Here is a 20,003-nt window from a genome sequence, read left to right on the forward strand (position 1 = left end):
AAAGCCAAAGATTCTCCTGGTTAAAATGAAATTTACGAGGGGAAATTTGGCAACATTGAAATGGAGTTACGTTGTTTCGTGAGTGAAACGACGAAGTGGCGGACAAGTCACCGAGCAAGCATGACAAAAATATGAAATCCGGTCCCCCTGCTCGGGGAGGAGGGGGGGGGGGGGCGATGGGGAAGAAAGATGAACAAGTCATGCGATATCTAAACAAATATCCGAATACGAACGGGAACCGAACGGTGGAGCACCAAACATGGTGTTGCAACACGCACTGTTGCCGCCCAACGCCCAACATGTTCCCTATTCAGGGTCTGAATTATGTGAGGAGTCCCTCGTGCCCCCTGCAGTATTCGTAGTTCCTTTCACCAAAGAACGTACCTAACTGCATTTCGATGTTCCCAAATTTCCTGGCAAAAATTTGATACGTACTTTTAAATGTAAAAATAATATGATCTTTGCCCACGAGGTCGATAACCGTAAATTTTGATTGAAATATCATACTACGTCATAAAATTTTTTCTGTGTTTATAGTGAGATGAATAATCGTGTATGACGGTGGTGAAGAGGAGGCAAAAAATAGTGTTCAATAGCTAAAACTTACTGGTGCTTGTGGTAGCTGCGGAGAGATTAAACTAGGAGGAACGAATAAAAAGTCACTTGGTTCATACCTGAAACAGAAAATTCAGAAATGAAATAGAAAAATAGAGGGTAATATAGAATTTTCGATTTATTTATTCTTTTTCTTGGTTTTCTTTTCAGGAAGAAACGAATTTTTCCGTTAGTTCAAATCTTAAGGTCAAGCATCAAATGTTCGTGGATAGAAACATCTTTCCGAAGAATGGCACAACTATTAATTGGACGTTATGATAAAAGGAACTATGTCACGGGCAATCCCTGTGCACATTGTTCCTTTTAGCATAAATACGTCCAATTAGCGATTGATCTAGAGACTGATGCTTGAATTTTTCCAAAATAATCCTCCTAAGTAATCATTAAAATCTTAAGCATGTTAATCGTATCCAGAATGCGTTGGACCTAAATCGAGGGTCCACCTTAATTTTCATTACATTATCTTAACATTTCACACCTAAATGTTTGCAGATTATGTGGAGATTCTGCCCAACATGTCAACGATGGAGTATGAAACAAGGCTTATTATGACGAAGAGCGGAACTGGCAGACAATTGACCCCGTGAGTGCGATACGTGTGCTGCGCCCCACCGCGAAACCACCGCGGATATCGTTCCCCTCTGGCGTAAGGGCTTATCTCAATGTCCACGTGAGCCCCGTTTTACATGTAAAGCCATGCTTCCTAGGGCTCATTTGAAGATAGAGATACGCCTTTTCGCCAGAGGAGCAACGATATGAGCTCCGAAGCCGGATTTGAAACGTCGCCACGGCTAATTTTTCCTTTGTTTTCGGCGGATTTTTTCTTCTTTTTACACGATACAGTTTTTGCGGGAGCTGTCATCCGACATGAAAGGAACCGAAACCGCCCTTTGAGCGGCTCATGATGCCGGTAGATGAATAACACGTCATTGATTTCGAGCGTTGTGAACTCTGCCGTGCTAAGGAAGAACGCCGTATGAGCCTTCAGACGTTGCCAAGTTTCCTCCGATAAAAACCGAAATTACTGGGAAAATTGTGAGTATTATTTTCCAGAACTTTCAGACAATTTTGTACGCAATTTAATCTAAAATATCTGAAAGTTTCAAGGAAAAATATGCATGAATGTTGTCACAAATACATGTTTTATCGAGGGAAATTTAGCAACTCTCGAATGTTCATACGGCGTTGTTCCTTAGCACGGCAGAACTGCTTACTAACGGATGAAGAGTGAAAATTTAAAGCATCCTAAGCGCCATCAGCGGGCTGATTATTTATTGAAATTGATGGAAAACCTTAGACAAAGAGGACATACGAAACACGGAATGATATACTATTGGTTGAAACGGGTGGTTATAGACAAAAGGGGAAAATGATGGACTAACTCTATGGTCTCTCGTGGGTTGCGGTTGCCGTTAGATAGTCTTGCAACCACCCGATTCCACCGATAGGTCATAGGTTCGTCTATTTTCAGTTTGTCTTCTTTGTCTATCAAATTCAATAATCAGTCCGCAGAAGTTGTTAAAATTGTATGCTGTTCCTCCCCATTAAAATATCTTTTTTGCGCTTCATTAACTTTCCATTGATACATTTTCACGAGACGATCTAAAATTTAAAGCAAGAATCTTTTTCAAGAATATTTCTTGAGTGAAAGATTTTTTATTTCAATCGGAGTTTTTCTGTATTCAAGGAAGACTTGAATCTTTTTAAAGAATATTTTTTGAGCGAAAGATTTTTTATTTCAATCGGAGTTTTTTTGTATTCAAGGAAGACTTGATTTAGGTATTGTCGATGGCAACGGTACTTTTTTTGAAGTGGTTATTCGTCAGTACCGGACCGTCAAATAAAACTTCATTCGTCGGTACCCGCCGTATTCCTAGCCAGAACATTTTCTTGGACATGTGTATAAAATAATAGGTACTTTCACAATTTCAAACTAACAAATATTTCAAACATTAAAGTTCAAACTTAAAGAAAACTCACTAGAAGTAGATAATGATGTGGTACTTATAGGCACCGTCAGGAAAAATTCCTTCATACCTCAATAAATCACTTAGTCATGGTGTTTTTATTTTAAAATCGATGAACGTGACCACATTACTGTAAGCAACTAATACTGCTCCGCGGCCGCTCACATTGCCAATTTTGGAATTGAAGGCGAACTGGTTAGAATAAGTGAAACGGTCCACTAATAGCAGCTAGTGGCCATTTGATACAGTGTATGATTCGGATGAAGGTGCAAGCAACTCTTACTACTCTGAAGCCGCTCACATTGCCTACTTTAGTACATTGAAGGCGAACTGGTCTGAGTGAGGGCGCAACGATACTTTATTATACTGCCGTGCTAAGGAAAAACGCCGTATAAACGTTCATGCGTTGTCAAATTGCCTGTGATAAAACACAAATTTCCTGGCAAACTTATGAATATTCTCCTTCCAATTGTTCAGATAATTTTGTTCGCAATTTTACCTAAAGTTCCTGAAAATTTCAAGGAATAATATTCATAATAATTCTTAAAAATAAACATTTTATCGAAGGAGATTTGGCAACTCTCGAATGTTCATACGGCGTCCTTCCTTAGCACGGCATTATAGACCCATTAGAAAAATCATCCGTTCCCTAGTTACTCTTTTCAAAAGGTGGTCGAAGGAGGGTAAACGATGCCTTCAAGAAAAACGAGAATCAATCCCTTCGAATTTTTCGCATTCAATTCTTCCCTCCGTTTACGTACATGGATTTAATACAAAAGTTTGATATATTTTTGATCGGATTGAACTAATCATTGCCGAAATTAAAACTTCAGAATCTATTATGCAAAATCATGGGCTTCGAAAAATCTGACGGACATCAAATGAGAAAAATCAGGTATAGAAGATATAGTAAAGGAGCACAAAGTCTATAAATCTTTCTGTTTTGATAAACAACACGTAAACCAATATATCGAATACCGAGGAATCCAACGAACATAAATCATACTGTTTCGATACGAATAATTTCCACGCCGAATACTATACAAATCAAAAAGCTTAATGGTATTGAGCATTGGCCAAAATGGTGTTGCAGGTATATGCGTTGCCTAGAAATCGATACATCGACCAGATCGATTCTGCAACGATACCGTGCCGAGGAAGAACGCCGTATGAGCCTTCAAACGTTGTCATATTTCCTACCGCAAAAAACCAATTTACGCGGAAAATCGTGAATATTTTCTTCAATTTTTTCAGACAGTTTTGTTTGCAATTCAATCTAAAACATCTGAGCATTTCAAAGAAAAATATGCATAACTTTCTTTCGAAATATATGTTTTACCCGGGAAAATTTGGCAACTTTCGAATGTTTATACGGTGTTCTTTCTTAGCACGGCAGAATAAGCATCGACGAATCAACTAATTCAATCGACTAATCGAACTAATCGACTAATTCAATCTATAATCGAGAGATTCATACCTATGGCAACGGTGTTGTTCCGATAGACCCTCGAACGAGTACATGAAAAAATGATAAAACAACAGAAATACGATACTCTTCAAAGGAGCCATCCGTTGTTTTTAGGTAAGAGACCTCATAATATAATGTCTGCATAAGGAGAAAGCGAACATAAAAGAGGAGGTTTAGAGGCGGAAACGAAAGAGAGGAGATGAAGTATCACTGCTATGAAAGATGACAGCGATGGACGAGTAAAAAGCCTTATTAGGCTCGAAGATTTAGAGGCTCTAAAAGGTGACCTTGCGGGCAAAACGTTTAAAAGGAAAATTCACTTCTTTTAGACTATAATTGATGAGCGCCAGACGCCATGCACGGTTCGAGTTCAGCGGGTGGAAGTTGCCCGGCGACCAGTGGCGCGGCGTGCTTTGCGATATATCGATTGATCTGCCATTCAAACCTACGGAAAAGGATCGATGAACTGGGTGTTTCTGACAAACACCTGAGAATCGATTCTTCACTACAGCTTCAAATGGGGAAATATCGACGACGGATCATTCACGCTCCGCCACTGGAGGGGTTCTCAAAATCAGCACTTCGCAGCTGCTGACGCGTGCTAGGCTAAACAGTCTTGTGATCAGCGATCAGCAGAGGGGCCGAGAGGCGCCGTTCCAGAGGTTTTGAAAAAATTAAGATATGCATCGGTGATGTGCGGCAGGATTGATCAGAATTCCGCCCGACTTCGAGAATGTGAGTCCGACCGTATTTTTTAAAGTTCCACGCCGTGGTTCACACCAGATGTTGAGGTCCGTTGTCAGATGGTTATTCAATTAATTGACAAAGGAGAAAGCATTAAAGGAAACAAAACGTTTTCCATAATGCAGCCTTTGCAGAGCGGCTCTATAGGAGTCGCAGAAAAAAGTATATGTAAGACAATTAGATTGCATTTTGCAAAATTTTTTGCCTTGCAAATTTAAACTGCACCGAAAACAATGGTTAAGTGGCGAGAACCCATACTGCTTGGAAAATCTAGGGTACGAACTGCTTTTAATAATTTCATTGCAAAGAATGTAAGTTGCACAATCCTGGCAACATTGGAATGCTTTTGGTTCCTTTTTGCCAAATGCAAAACAATTCATGGCGGTAAGGAGGGTTCAGCTCCTTAGTATGCATGGGATCAAATCAACAACGAAGGAGATTATGTAAGGAAGGAAATCGAAAATCTGATACATTAAAACACTGCGTCGATTCAAACTTTTGCTCTTAAAAGTAATACTAGTTTAATATCTGAGTATAAATTAAGAGGGTTATTCAATTGTTACATTATCGTAATGAGAGAATATTGTGAACATGATTCTTACATTATTTTTCGAACGAAAATTCTAATTGGCACAATTGATCCTAACATGAGTAGCTATGGTTGGTCATTTTGTAAAATTTGAGACCAAAATGTTGGCAAAGGTAACCAGATTGAGTTTTTTATTCTTATCCATCAGTTTGAGACGAAATGGAGAAAGAAAAAAGTTCGATCTACAGTAACTTTGAAAAAGCACGATGAGAACTACACAAAACGTGCTTTTGGGTTGGACTTGGCGATTTCCGAGTGATTTTTGTGCAATTTTAACAGTGGCGTGGCGTGCTTTGCGATACATCGATTTATCTGCCACTTAAATCTAAGGAAAAGGATCGATAGTCAGGGTGTTCGCATAACGAACACCTCGATAATTGATTCTTCACTGCAGCTACCAAAGAAGAAATATCGATTGTCGATTTTTCACGCCTCGCCCCTGGATTTTAAGTACCTTCGAAAGCCTTCTGAGGTGGCTGTATCTCTTGTTGTGAGCAACAGAACTAATATACCGGTCATTAACACTTGCTTTTTACCTCACAAATAAAGAGCAGAAGCATCAAAACGCAAAGTGTAAGTTTTTGCGGTTACAATTTTAATGGAGGCGAATTATCAACCGTGACTGCGCACTTGGCGTTCTCAGAATGGTAATGCTTCAGGCCCTCATGCAGCGAGCAGATTCAGGTTTCTGAACACAACCGCATCGACCATGGAATTTTCAATGATTTAAAAATTACCGTTGTATCTTTTTATGACTTTTGCGCAGAGGCAGTTCTTGACCATTTTTCCTCTATTTAAATGTGCGCAGAACAATCGATTCTTGGCGAGGCAGCTCGCCTAAAAGCGATATTTTTAATTGATTTAAATGGAGAAAAAAAAACGCTACTGACTTGCAAAATCGCCACTGCGTTTGCTAGTGTCTCAAGACATTCTCTTAATTAATAATTTCGCTTTGTAATTAAATGTCAAGAATTTTAAAATAATGCCCAAATTTTTTGGACCATTTGACACGTGGGCATCGTCTGCCGTATATTCAAGACATTATGAAAGCCATTAGGTGTAGCTATGATTGATAAACTTGCTTCTTCTAGCAAATTGGCCTAAGTGGCCTCGTTGTATGCATTTTTGATTGGTAAATTTACTCTATATTTAATATAAACCTCCATTTTGCGCCAAAATCGGTAGTAATAAAACCCTGAATTTTCACAGAATGAGAGAGATATAATACTTAAAAAATCCTAGCAAAATTGAGTGGCACTCCGAATGTTTTGAACTATCATTCTTCACTCGCTGATCAGCGTTGTTCTTATCAGAATAACTCTGTCCTAAATATTTCCTCTTGGTGAAATGACCTAAATAGCCTCTTTGTATGAATTTTTGATTGATAAATTCTTTCCACATTTATTACAAACCTTCATTTTGCGCAAAAATCAGAGTAATAAACCCCCGGATTTGCACAGAATGAAAGAGAATTTATTCGACAATCTGAGCACTTCGAATGTATTAAATTGTCATTCTTCACTTGCTGATCAGCGTTGAAATTATAGGAATACCGCTGTATTAAATACGTATTGGAATTCACAATAAGTTACGAGAGAAATGGGGAAAAATTCCTTTCCATTGATAGACTCTTGTTTCAAGGGTGTGCTGCATTCCGAAGAAAAGTCCTTTTATTTGGCTGAAATGTGCAACGACACCGTCTCCGTGTTTACTCTCCTGTAATTCCATTGTAAACCTAAGCGGATAATAGTTTCACACCGCGACTTTTTCCCACACCGACCGTTGTTCCAGATAAAAGAAATTAGAAAATACAAAGAGAGAGGAACAAGGTTTAAGCTCTTTATCTGACGGCTGCGATCTTGCGGTTCCAAGCGACCAAGGAACTTTTTACCCGTTTCGAAAACACGGTCAGAAATCGTTCCTCTTCTAATGAGAAGATACGCGGGTCCGATAAACTGGACGGGGCAAGATAGAAGGTGTTCTTTTAACAGAGACAAGGCAAAAATCTTTGACTGAAGTTGATGGCTTTATTTATTGAATGCACGTTTGCGGAGCGCTTGTATTTTCGGCCTGACGCTTGAAAAGAGAGAGAGACTTTTTTTTTATAAATTAAAACATCATCTGAGTCCGGTTGTACTCGGCATCTCCCGACCGGAGCGTCTGCCTTGGGCTATAATTACGTGGAATGGGAGTGTTGGACTGATTTATCAAAACAGTGGAACATGAAGATTAAATTAAAGGTTTCGAGCCGAGAAACATATATTTTCTATCGCCTTAAAATGGTGACTTGAGGAAAATCGAACATTAAAATAAGAACGTTTCAGTCGATGAAAGTTCAGACTGCACGGAATACCCATGGATATTTTCTGATCCATGGATATCCAATTGAGGCATTTTTCGGTGAAAAGGCGTATGAGACTTAAAATACCGCTAAGATTGTGCATTTGCCACAACTTCAAATGGGGAAACATCGATAATAATCGATGATCCACGCCTCGCTATTGAAGAAACTCCGCCTAGCCACATAAGATGGGTCACTCTAAACTGTAGCGGCGGTTTTCTTCCTGTTTTATTGTGCGTCAACGATACATGGTTTCAAAAATCATTACGATGGACATTAGAATCTTTCAAAGGGATTCTTAATGTGCATAATTTACCAAAATTCATAGTTTACCCTGATGTGCAGTATAGCTATAGCAAATATTCACTACTAAGGAAAGCAACGCTTTTTTCGCTGTTTTATTCTTAAAAAAGAGTCGAGAAAAATGTGTTTAAAATCTTTTCACAGATTTAAAATTGTTTCCCGCTCCTTGTTTGCATATACCGAGGGGGTAACACTGTAAATACATTGACAATCCGCTGATACGCTTCGATTTTATTTTCTCTTACGCGGAGCCCGGAACAAATAAACAGGATTCGCAGTATGGTAATTAATTGTTTCCCCTTCTCAAATAGACACCGCTTCTATTTCAAGTTAATCAAACGGACGGGCAGCTCTAAATAGAGTAGGCAGTGATGAATCGGATTTTAACATTACAAGAGGCGTATTCCGACAAAACCAGCTTTATCTTTGATTTAAAGACAATAAGTTCCTCACAGCGTGGAAAAAGGCGTTTTTTAATAAAAAACAAATTACCAAATCTCATGTTCTTTTTGATGATAGTTGGATCGCGTTAAGCAGAAAGGAACCAAGCCACATCAGATATTGCCAAATTTATTTAGACAATTTGATTTTTTACATGAAGACGGTTATGCGGATTTTTTTAGCAAATTTCAGTCCATTTTCTGCATGGCACACCGATTTGTATAGTCTGCCGTGCTAAGGAAGAACGCCGTATGAACTTTCGAGAGTTGCCAAATTTCCCCGAGTAAAACATGTATTTTTGAAGAAAGTTGTGCGTATTTTTCCTTGAAATTTTCCGATATTTTAGATTAAATTGAGAACAAAATTGTCGATAAAATTTGAAGAAAAATATTCAGAATTTTCCCAGTAAATTTGTTGGTTATTAGAGGAAATATGCCTCAGCCTGAAAGCCTGAAGCTCATACGGCGTTTTTCCTTAGCACGGCAGAAGTATAGTTGTTTTTCTGACGTAAGGGCGTATGTTAATTTCCACGTGAGCTTTGAGCTCCATATGACTTGATGCTCTCCAGGGCTCAAGTGGAAATAGAGATACGATCTTACGTCAGAGGAGCGATGGGGCCATCATCAGCGATCGGTATTCATGACGTCAGGGAGTAGACTCTCGACGCCCCTGTGTTTGCACCATGAATCGTGCAAAATGAATACAAATCATGCGAGAACCAACATCATCGAATCCTTCACGTATTCTGCCGTGCTAAGGAAAAACGCCGTATGAACTTACAGACGTTGCCAAATTTCCCCTGGCAAATCACTAATTTTCAGGAAAAGTTTTGAGTCTTGGTCGACCAATTCCTCGCATAGTTTTGTTTGTAAAAAGATCTAAAACGTCTGAAAATCTCAAGAAAAAATATTCATAATTTTTCTAAAAAAATAAACATTTTATCGAAGGAAATTGGGCAACTCTCGAGGTTCATACGGCGCTCTTCCTTAGCACGGCAGTATTCCTGGTCGGGTCCTCTACAGGAGCTGTTGACAAGGATGACATCACAACGTTTGCAGATGAAGAACAAATATGCGAGATAAGAGAGTAAACACGCTTATTAGCATCGGCACCTGCTGGATTGAGCCCAGCAAGGCCGTTGCCGTTAGCCGTCTTCCTGGTCATCTTAGAATTTCAGGTCAATGATGAGCTTAGGCAAGGGTCTTGTACGGAGGAAACTCTTGGGTCCTTAAGCCATCAGGACCTCGCTTATAAATGCAGTGGCGTGGCGTACTTCGCGATGTATCAATTGAACTGCCATTTAAACCTATGAAAAAGGATTGATAAACGGGGCGTTTGCAACCAACACCTTAATAATCGATCATGGCTCCAAAGAGGGAAAAATCAATAATCGATCATTCACACCTCGCCAATGCACATATGGAATGACAATCCCATAACTGGAACAAAATTACAATGAAAGGATTCCAAAATGGAGATTTGCATGTGTCTGAAATGTGTGAATTTTACTTATCAATACGATCAATACCTCCCGAGTATTTCTGAGGGAAAATCAGTCAGCTGGACCAAACTTCAATTTTCCGACGAATTTTCGAGTTACTGTAGTTATCAAGTTTATATGCGTTATTTCACTGCAATTCGTCGCTTCCTTCACGAAGGACCGTAACTGCATTTCAATGTTGCCAAATTTCCACTCGCAAATTGTATTTTTCCTGAAAAATCTAGGGCATTTCTAGCTGTGAATTTCGTTGATTTTCCTTTCGACCCGAAGCATGGATCAGAAACAAATTTGACGAACATTGTGCGCGTACCTACATGCCTGTGACAAAATTAACTTGTTTGAGTCAATTTTGCAACCTTAAAATGGAGTTACGTCCCTTAATTCGTTCGGCAAAAAACGAACTGTCTAAAATCCATGGCCCCAATCTGTGCGTCGGAGGAAATCATGGAGTTTTAATTTTGGGGGTCAGAAAAAGGAAGAAAAGGTTCGAGTCGACACGCTTCGAGTATTTACTGTGTCAAATTAATTAAGCGCACAGGAAAATGCTCACCGTCTCAATAAAGGCTTGCAAATAAAGGTATCTTGATCACATTCCTTTGAGCTTTACCTTCATACCGTCTCCCTTTTTACCCCGAAGCCATTGCAGAGTCGCACTTGTATAGCTCCGAGGGATTTTCCTCCATTATTTCAATCTCCCAAGCTGCATTTAATTTGAAATGAAAGCAGCATTTCGAGAACGCAAGTACTTACTTACATGCTTGCCAAGATTAGATAGGTTTCTCAAATTTTCCAACGAGAGTCTTGTACTGTCATGATAAGGAAGAAAACAGTATATGAGCCTTCAGACTTTGCCGTATTTATTTTAATAAAAACCTAATTTACGAGGAAAATTGTGAATATTTTCTTCAGTTTTTCCAGACAGTTTGGTTCGCAATTTTAACTCGGTAGACCGTCTATAAATTCCAAGGAAAAATCCGTATAATTTTCTTCAAAAATACATGTTTTGTCCGGGGTAATTTGGAAACTCTCGAAGGTTCATACGGCGTTCTTCCTTGGCACGGCAGTGGTAGGTATTCTGAGAAGAAAAAACGTAATTATACGCTCTTTTAATCAATTATCTACACGACTCCTCCCTTAAAGATCTTCCCACAAAGTAAACATTTTTCGCAATGATCACTGAAGATTCTCAACCCCTATTCCAGAGTGACTGCTAGGTACAGAAAACCATTCACAAGCATTGACGATCTTAATAGGTCCTTTAACGACAATTCATATTGTAAGTAGGTACATGAGTAATGAATTAACTAGAGCGCAATTCACGAAAGCGTACGACACTCCGCAAAAAGACTAGATTCCGCTCCGGCCTTTTAGCGAGACTGAGAGTCACTCCGTAAGGGTCATAGATTCGGCTTCGCATTTCACTCGGGGTTTTTTAAGCGCTGTATCGTCACCTTTCAGCCAAAGTATTACAAGCGTCATGCGACATTTCAAAATTTCCGCCGCCATTTTATTTTTTTACAGAGAGATTGTCGGTTGACTCTGTTGGAAAATGTCACTGAATTTTCTTGGTGCTGCTGATGAAATTCAATGAAGTTTTCAAACAGAGCCAACCAGCAATCTTTTTGTAACAAATAAAATGGCGGCGGAAATTTTGAAACGTCACATGGCGCTTGTGATACTTTGGCCGGAAAATGACGACATAGGGACCGGCAGAGAATTTCACTCCAGAAAAACAGTGTGGCAACGTCGTAGTTGAATCCAAAGGAAACTTCATCCCCAACCAATAACCGAGCGATGCTCTCGAGAAAACAGTGCCAATCGTATTGTTGCGAGGAATGCGCGGGGAATGGAAGAAAAGTCGTGCGCTCGAATGAATATTCATAACATACTGGGGAACATAGGAAACATTTTGGACTCGCAGCGCTGTCCAAGGTCGCGTCGTGGAGCGAGAGAGGGAGGAGAGCTCTTAAAAAGTAACGGGGCGCTTTACAGTCATAGTATATTGGAAGCTTATCAATTTTATTATCCTCTGTGCAGACCCGATTAAGAGGAGTTTAGAAGGCTTCCAATGCAGTCGGCGGATTTTAGTCTGAAAGGGCAGAACTCGTATTTCCCGAGGAGCATCCTATCATGTTGCAGAGGTGAGCAACAACGCCCAAATTTTCGAAACCTGGGCGAAAATTTGAAATAGGGGTCATTCTTGTCCCTGATTTTTTATTAGTATATAAATATGAAAAAAAAGGACTAAGAAGTGGCCCGAACTGTATGTAACGAGGTGGAGAAATGGTGCTGGATCCACACCATTTCGCGGGGAAACAAAGCCAAGAAAGTCCAAAAATTAAAATTAGAGTCGAAATTGAATTTCTTGAACTCTCAGTTTCGTAATGGTGCGCATTAGAGTCCAACAAATTTAATTTCGACTCTGATTTTAATTTTTGGAATTTCTTGGCTTTGTTTCCCCGCGAAATGGTGTGGACCCAGCACCATTTCTCCACCTTGTTACATATGAATATGTTCTACTCCTATTTTTTGCTTCATTTTTATAAATGACAGCCATAGCTTTCTGCATTGACAAAAATCTTGGCACTTTCCAATGCTTGAACTTCTTTTCGTGAAAAATAAGACTTTTCTTCATAGGAGCTTTCGACGGAAAACACACAGGTCACAGGTATCTCAAAAAGCGAGTTGCAAGTGGTAATTACAGAAGCACGCATGTTGTGCCGAAAAAGAGCGTAGAATGCACTTTAATGAGAGTAGCAAACTCTATTAGCAGCCAAGTAAAAAAATGTGCATAATACCCCAATGGACGGGATTTGGTACCTAAAATCTATACTAATAAAGCAGACTTCACGTTGATTGACTCACTCACTGACTGACTCACGTATCAGCGGATCTCGTGAACGGGAGGCCGTGTGACCCTGAGATTCCGCACTGGGATCCCTCTCTACCCCGAGGCGCCGGATAAGGGAGGATTTCGCGATCCGCCCGCCGGTTCGCGGGATATCGCGGTCCGCGCGGGTCGATTTTCCCGTAAGGACAACGGGTGCGAGAGAGAGTGCGAGCGAGATGGAGCGATTTCCGCGGCTCGCGCTCGAAGACAGCTGATAAATTTTACGTGTGTTCTTCTGGTGCGCGCAACGGGTGCGAGGAAGATGGAAGGAGTTCGGCGTCCAACGAGTGCGAGGAAGATGGACGAGTTCTGCGTCGCGCTGTTGGAAACGCCGCGCCATGATTTTTGCGAGCTCCGACTCGTGCCTCCGTTGCCGGGCTACCCTCTCAGAGAAGTGAACATCTGGAAAATCTGTCGGTGCATTGGTTCTGTGTTGAAATGATTCAGGCAAATTCTCGAAAAATTTTGAGAGAAGCTGTTGTTTGGCTTCAAAAATAAAATGAATAAACCTAAATGGAACATAAAGACGGTGTGCAACGTTGCAATCGGAGGAGAAGCGGGGTTTTTGCGCGCATTTCATCAATATTTGACTCCGATCGTGGAAGGCGCTCTTGATACAACTATTTCACCACGGGGGATGTCCACATTGCCGCTCGCTATATTGAAGGCGTTCTGTACTGTGATAACGGCTCGGTCAAACAGCGCCTGCAGACGCGGTGCTGACAGCAGAGCAAAACTAGAACATCGTTTCGACATTCTCCACCTGCTTTCTGTTTCTAAGTAGGTATCATAGTTTACCGAAACACATGAGTCATACTTGCAAAATTTTGGATCATCGCTAATGTTTTTTTCCCTTTTTTTTTTCTTAATTTCAAAGCATTAAATCTTATACAAGGAAACCGATGGTTACATCCCATAGTTCTCATAAAATCGAGATTGGATTCTTGCAATTCGTCACTTTTAACAAGCAAAAATGAAGCGAGCAACTATTTGAACTCCGGAGTGGGCATGTGGTATCATAAAAAATTGAAGGAAAATGATACGTTTTCGCCCATCCCAAGTAACAGATGTTTATGAGTTTTATGCGCACATTTACGTATTGAGTCAGAAATTCGCGTGTATGCCACGATATTGATTTGAATAACGCGCAATTATAATACTCTTAGAAATTCGCCAGGAACACGACGTATTTGCCGTGATATCGTGGTGATTATCGTGTAATTTCTAATTTGTTTTACAAAATCCCTGGAAAAATCACGTTTCCTTCCGCGATGTCGATGACAAACCCGCCATTGCTGAGAATTAAACGAAACCGCTGGTTAAATCCCGTAATTTTCGCGGCTGAAACTCAACCAACTATAACTTCAAGTAAACATTATTGGACTGACAAAAGTAACAAATCTTCATGAAAATAACCAACTTTTGATTGGGTATTGTTGATTATTATAATGATCATATGAGCTTACTGCAGAACAGACCAAAATAGCAGCTTTAATCAGCATACTACTAATCTCTGCATTTTTATCAAACCAGTGCGTCTCGCCAATTTTGAAATAGTAAAAATAATTCAGAAACACAATTAGTAACTGATCACTAATTACAGTGATTGCTGATGGTGGGGGTTTTCCTGTGCGTAGCACGGGTTTCCTGCTAGTAAAGTAAAAACGATCGCAGACATTCAACAGCTCAAATTTCTGCTACTCGCTTTATTTTTCAACTTCGGCAGCCCCGTGTCCAAAATTCACGGTTCTAAAAAAATGTAAACGATCCATACTAATAACTTATAAGACGTTTGCGATTAGCCGTAAGAAGAGGACTGATTTTAGAGTTTAAAGATGGGTGAATAGAAGTTAAGAAATAAAATATAAACTTCTAGGTACAGTCCAGTTCAGTCAAAGGTTTTTCTGCACCCAGTACCAACCCTAATAATATGGACTATTAAAAAAAATTTGGATGGCTCTTAAATTTTTTTCTTAAAAAAATTAATAAATTTTTTTAAAAAAACGCAGAACACCCTACTCATCTAGGTACAGTGGTATTTTTTTTTTAAATGAAAAACGTCAAATTGACGAAAGGTGTAATATTAATTTAGAGAAACACTTTAAACTTGTACTTACGCGGGAACTTTTGCTAAGTATAAAATTTATTTCGAAAATTACCGAAAAAGGATTTCTTTCCAGTAAAATATATCGACTTGCTCAGAGCTGTTAAAGAAGAGATTTCAGCAGTTTAGCCTTGTCTCCACAGAATGTTCTCATAAGATTTGTCCCAGGGTTACATCGCGGGAATAAAACTGAGGGGATTTTTCGCAGTTATAGTTTCCACGCTGCCGTGCTAAGAAAAGAACGCCGTATGAGCCTTCAGACGTTGCTAAATTTAATTGGACAAATCAGGATTTTTTTTTAAAAAAATTTTAGAATATTTTTCTTCCAACTTTTCAGAGAGTTTTGTTCGTAATTTGATCTAAAGTGTCTGACAATTCAAAGAAAAGATATTAATAACTTTCTTCGAAAATAAATATTTTCTGAGAAAAAATTGGGCAACATTACTTAGAATGCTCATACGGCGTTGTTCCTTAGCACGGGACGGGACTTTAGCCGGCGTCCCTGCGGCTTTTGCGCGGGGCTATAAATTAGTGAAGCGCGAGGATTAAAGCGGCATTCAGATAGTAATGAACAAAATTAACCATTAAACAAACTATTTAAAAAAATAAAAAGTACAAAACCACGTATTGCGGTGTTTCAAAATTTCCGCCCCTATTTTCTTTCTTCGATGAGAAACATGCTAATTGTATAGCTTGCAATTTACACAGAATATTCTTCTGGCGGAGAAGAAAACTTGAGGAAGTGCTCAAAAAATAACGTTGAATAGTTTTCCGTAGAGAATAGAAAATATGACAGAAACTCTACAACGTCGCTACGTGGTTTCGTACTTTGGCCATCGAGTTACCACATGGTAACAGAAAAGTGTGGAGTGGACCGCGTTTAGCAGAAAGGAACCAAGCTACATCAACTATGGCGAAATTTAACTGGGGAATTATTGTCAAGTTTTTTCTCTCCTTTTCCTTGCAGGAGAACGTTTGTGCGGATTTTTTTGAATCTTAATAGGCATTTGCTTTGTACAATTAAACAAAGTCACTGAAATTAGCACAAAAATCCGCGAGACAGTTAACATGTAAAATATTAAATTGCCATTTTAAATTTGCCAATGTCTGATCTGTTTCAGTTCCCTCTTGCCTAACGCGGTCCAGTTGAGGATGGAAAGGCACAAACCTGGAGGACATCCGCAATCGGGCAGTTCCCGCTTGTTCCTTTGGGCAGCATCCCGCAAAGAGGCGATGGCTTTGGAGTCCTTGGTCTCCGGGTCGGTATCCTTAGCCAAAGGCTCTCGCTTAGCCTTTTCGACGAATCCGAAACCCATATCCCGCTCCTCGAAGCCTCGGAAACGCGCTTCCAGCGAATCCATCCGGACTCGAGAACAACTTGTCGGTACGCGAAATACGCGTTCCCGGCCAAACTCGTCATGCACAGACCGCTCAAAAAAATCATCCAATTTCGCGAAACCGTCTTCGATTGTTTCGCCTTCTTCTCCCGCAGGAGTGAGCCTGTCGATTCGGATTCCATTGTGCTTTGTCGATTCTCAATTCCCCGGCTCGGATCCAAACCGCACGGTTAAGTGACCTTTGAGAAACTTACACGTTTCGAACACTCTCTGAGACTCTGCATATTTCGAACCACGCAAACATACGCGCACTCAATACAGTTAAACCTGGTCAGCGAAGAACTAATTCAATCTTCCACTATGATTTAATCCGAGGAAACTGATCACTGAACCTTCGCAATGTAAACAAACAAACTAACCTCCAATTCCCACTCTTAGAGCGACGCACAGTTGAGGAGGTAATCGAAAACCTACATGAACAATCGCGTGAATTGAAAACAAAACACCGTTCGAAACACTCCTTGCACCCGGCGACGAGAACACGATTTGATTAGGTTACACACCGCACGGAATAACAAGACACAACAAAATCGCACTGCGAAACACTTGAACGAGAATTCCAAAGCACGGTTATTGAATTCCGAAGGGAGGATTGAAAGTTACGATCGGGATGAGTGTTGTAAATTGACTGTTTAGGAAATTAGCCGATCAAAAAGTTGAGCTGAGAAGAACGAAACGCGAAACACGCGAGAATCACACTAGACCGTGGAGCAGTCGGACGTGCATTCGGTAGACGTCTCGGCACCTAACTGAGAACGCGATGGCAGCGACGCGGCGGAGCAGCACCTCCGGGACCGCAAGGGATCGCGGGACACGCGGCGGGGGAAGGGGGGTTCGCGATCGGGTTTTCGTTCGCTCGGCCGCATCGTCGCTTCGCTGCGATGATGGAGGCTCATTCGGATTGGTCAGTCTCGGCAATGATTGGTCAACCCCCAAACACAGCTTTAGACGGGGGCGACAAGAACTTGGAAAAATATTTCATGAAATCTTACACCCGTGAGATATCACTGAATCCCAGAAATTTGGATCGCATTTAGCAAAAAGGAACCAGCGCGATTACAGTGTTGTAAAGATGTTCCTCCACCATAACCATCTAAAAAGTCTCCTAGAATAGTTAATAGGGCTTTCCGTCAAAAAATGGTTAATTTTAAAGGAAAATACTCGTGTAAATTTTCATAATGTACAAATAGTAAGGTTTTTTTTTACTTTTCTTTCGAGTGGAGCTGTTACCCGATTTTGAAAAAACTAATTGCGCTGGTTCCTTTTTGCTAAATGCGGTCGATTTAATGATACGCGTTTACGTATGTTCACGTTACCGTTACGTATCCTGCCGTAGCAATGCCCTCAACTTGAAATTGATCTTCTTCAGAGACTCTTCAAAAATTGTTCTAAAAATATTCGTATTAAGAATCCGTTTTTGGCTATTTAGTAAAATTAACGAGAGGTAAGCTTTCGATAAAATTTAAGGAAAAGTGCTATAAACAAACTCAGAATATACGAGTGTAGTTTCTTAACATTTTTTTTCAAGCACTTTTAGTGGAAAAACTGTACAATTGATATGCACTGAAATAAAATTCTCGGTGTTTTTACCAAGGTCCGTTGGTACCTTTACCATCTCACTTTTTCTATCAATTATTGGTAATTTTACCAAGACAGACTGGTAAACTTACCTAAAGACCGGTCCTTTTACTGTTTTTTTTTCAGGTAAAAATACCACTTTTATTGGTAACTTTGCCATTTTATCTCGGTAATTCTACCACAGTCGATAAAAAATATTGGCGTTTTTACCGGGGTCCAGTACTTAAAATTACCGAGAAAGTCAATCATTTTATCGAGATTTCTCGGTAAAATTACCAATTCCATAAATGGTAATTTTACCAAGAAAAAACTAGGATCAAATAGAACCCTGAATTCTTGGTAATTTTACCCTTTTCTTAGTAAATACATAGAGATTTTTTTTCTGTGTGTTAGGAGTTTTTTTAACACTGTTTTACTTAAATTTTACCGCTCATTAATTTTACTTTCACTACATTTACTTTAAAAAATGCCAAAAGGGATTTTCCTAAAACGAACATTTTGACAGTTTTTTTAAATAAATTTGTCTCTTGAAATTCAAGGGATTTTTAAAAGTTTTTCTAACGGGTGTTACTTCCAGGGAAAGGTAAGCAGTACGAATTCCGAGGCGTCACCACATTTTCATCGATGAAATACGAATTTATTGGGGAAGTTGTGAATATTTTTCCTCCAATATTTCAGACAATTATTTCGCAATTTAATCTAAAATATCTGAAAATTTCGAGGGAAAATATTCATAACTTTCTGCCTAAATAAGGGGGACGTTAGTAAGCCACGGCTTTCGCGTTCCCCTGGGATTTTTAAGCAATACCGGTGCGGCGCACGCGCACGGGGTTAAACCGCCCCAAGGAGTGCGTCCGATTGGCAACAAGAAAACTTGTTTGACTTTTTGGTACCAAAAAATGTCTATAAGTATGTCCAGCGGGGGCTAAATAAATATGGTCAATACAGAGATGAAGAACGAAATTTCATCCTGTTGAAAGGTGAAATTTCCACGAATTTTCAAAGGCTCCGTATGCAACCAGTAACAATTGTCCGAGAATGCGATGAGAAACTTACACATTTTACCTACTCATGACTTTTCTTTCTTTTTTTCAAAATTCAACATTAAGATTTTACTTTTTTCCGTGCTTTGCATGACATTAAAGTCCATTACAGAAGTTTTTGAAGTAATTCGTGAAATTTCATTTCATAAAGTTTCATGAACGTTTGCATCTCGGGCTGCCTCACAGCGGAACCATGCAGCTATATTGTGAGCGGTTGAACATGACATTTTCCGATGAAATTACAATTTTTTCAGGTTTTTATCATCACGTTAAACATCTAAAGAGCTGGATCTAAAAGGAATTTTGGAGAATCCACTTTTAAACTTCTATGCTTTTTTTATTACTCTATATAAAGCTGCTGTTCCCACTCACTATGCCCCCCCTAGATAAAAATTGGCCGAAGCGATTTCCTTTAAAATTGGTACACGCTCAGCTATTGTAATGAGGAGTTGATTAAAATTATTCCCACTCAAATCCGCTGCTTAGGACGCCCGCAAGAGCGAAAAGTTGTTTCTCCGTATAGTATTACATTGGAGATACGAGGTTGTTTACGCGCATCGCGCCGAACAGGTTCAATCCTGTTGCGTGACGTCACTGCTTATAGACGAAATATAAGGTTTTAGGCGGTATTTTTCAACGGATTTTTGAGGAAATTGGTAAGCGGGGTATTTTTCAACGGGGATCTCGAATTTTTGGTCGGATTTTCAAAATCTCAAATCCAAGATGGCGGCGTGGCCTAAAATGCTAAGTCGGCTCCTGTTTGCTCGATTTTCGTGAAACTCGGTATCCAGGGTATTTTTCGACGAGAAACTCGAATTTTTGGTCAGATTTTCAAAATCTCAAAATCCAAGATGGCGGCCTGGCCTAAAATGCTATATCGCTTCCTGATATCGATCGATTTTTATGAAATTCGGTATTAGGAGGTGTATTTCGACGGAAAACTCGCATGTTTGATCAGATTTTCAACATTTCCAAATCCAAGATGGCGGCCCTGCACGAAGACGCGGTCCGGACTCCTAGAA

The 20,003-nt window shown here is 39.8% G+C and overlaps 1 protein-coding gene across 7 annotated transcripts in view; it reads right to left on the reverse strand.

Moving 5' to 3' along the window:
* Nucleotides 1–17,129, reverse strand: part of LOC109032196 (uncharacterized) — a 429,804-nt gene extending 412,675 nt beyond the window's left edge. For 4 of the 7 annotated variants that reach the window (XM_072302211.1, XM_072302143.1, XM_072302239.1 and 1 more), the window contains exon 1: nt 16,132–17,128. In XM_072302211.1, coding sequence (XP_072158312.1) covers nt 16,132–16,324 — 193 coding nt within the window. In that variant the 5' untranslated portion in view covers nt 16,325–17,128. Of the gene's footprint in view, nt 1–16,131 lie in introns of all 7 variants that reach the window. The other 3 variants (XM_072302272.1, XM_072302175.1, XM_072302317.1) reach the window with 2 other exon arrangements.
* Nucleotides 17,130–20,003: the final 2,874 nt, after the last annotated feature.

This window comes from Bemisia tabaci, chromosome 1 (genome assembly GCF_918797505.1).
Source record: "Bemisia tabaci chromosome 1, PGI_BMITA_v3".
NCBI classification, from domain to species: domain Eukaryota; kingdom Metazoa; phylum Arthropoda; class Insecta; order Hemiptera; family Aleyrodidae; genus Bemisia; species Bemisia tabaci.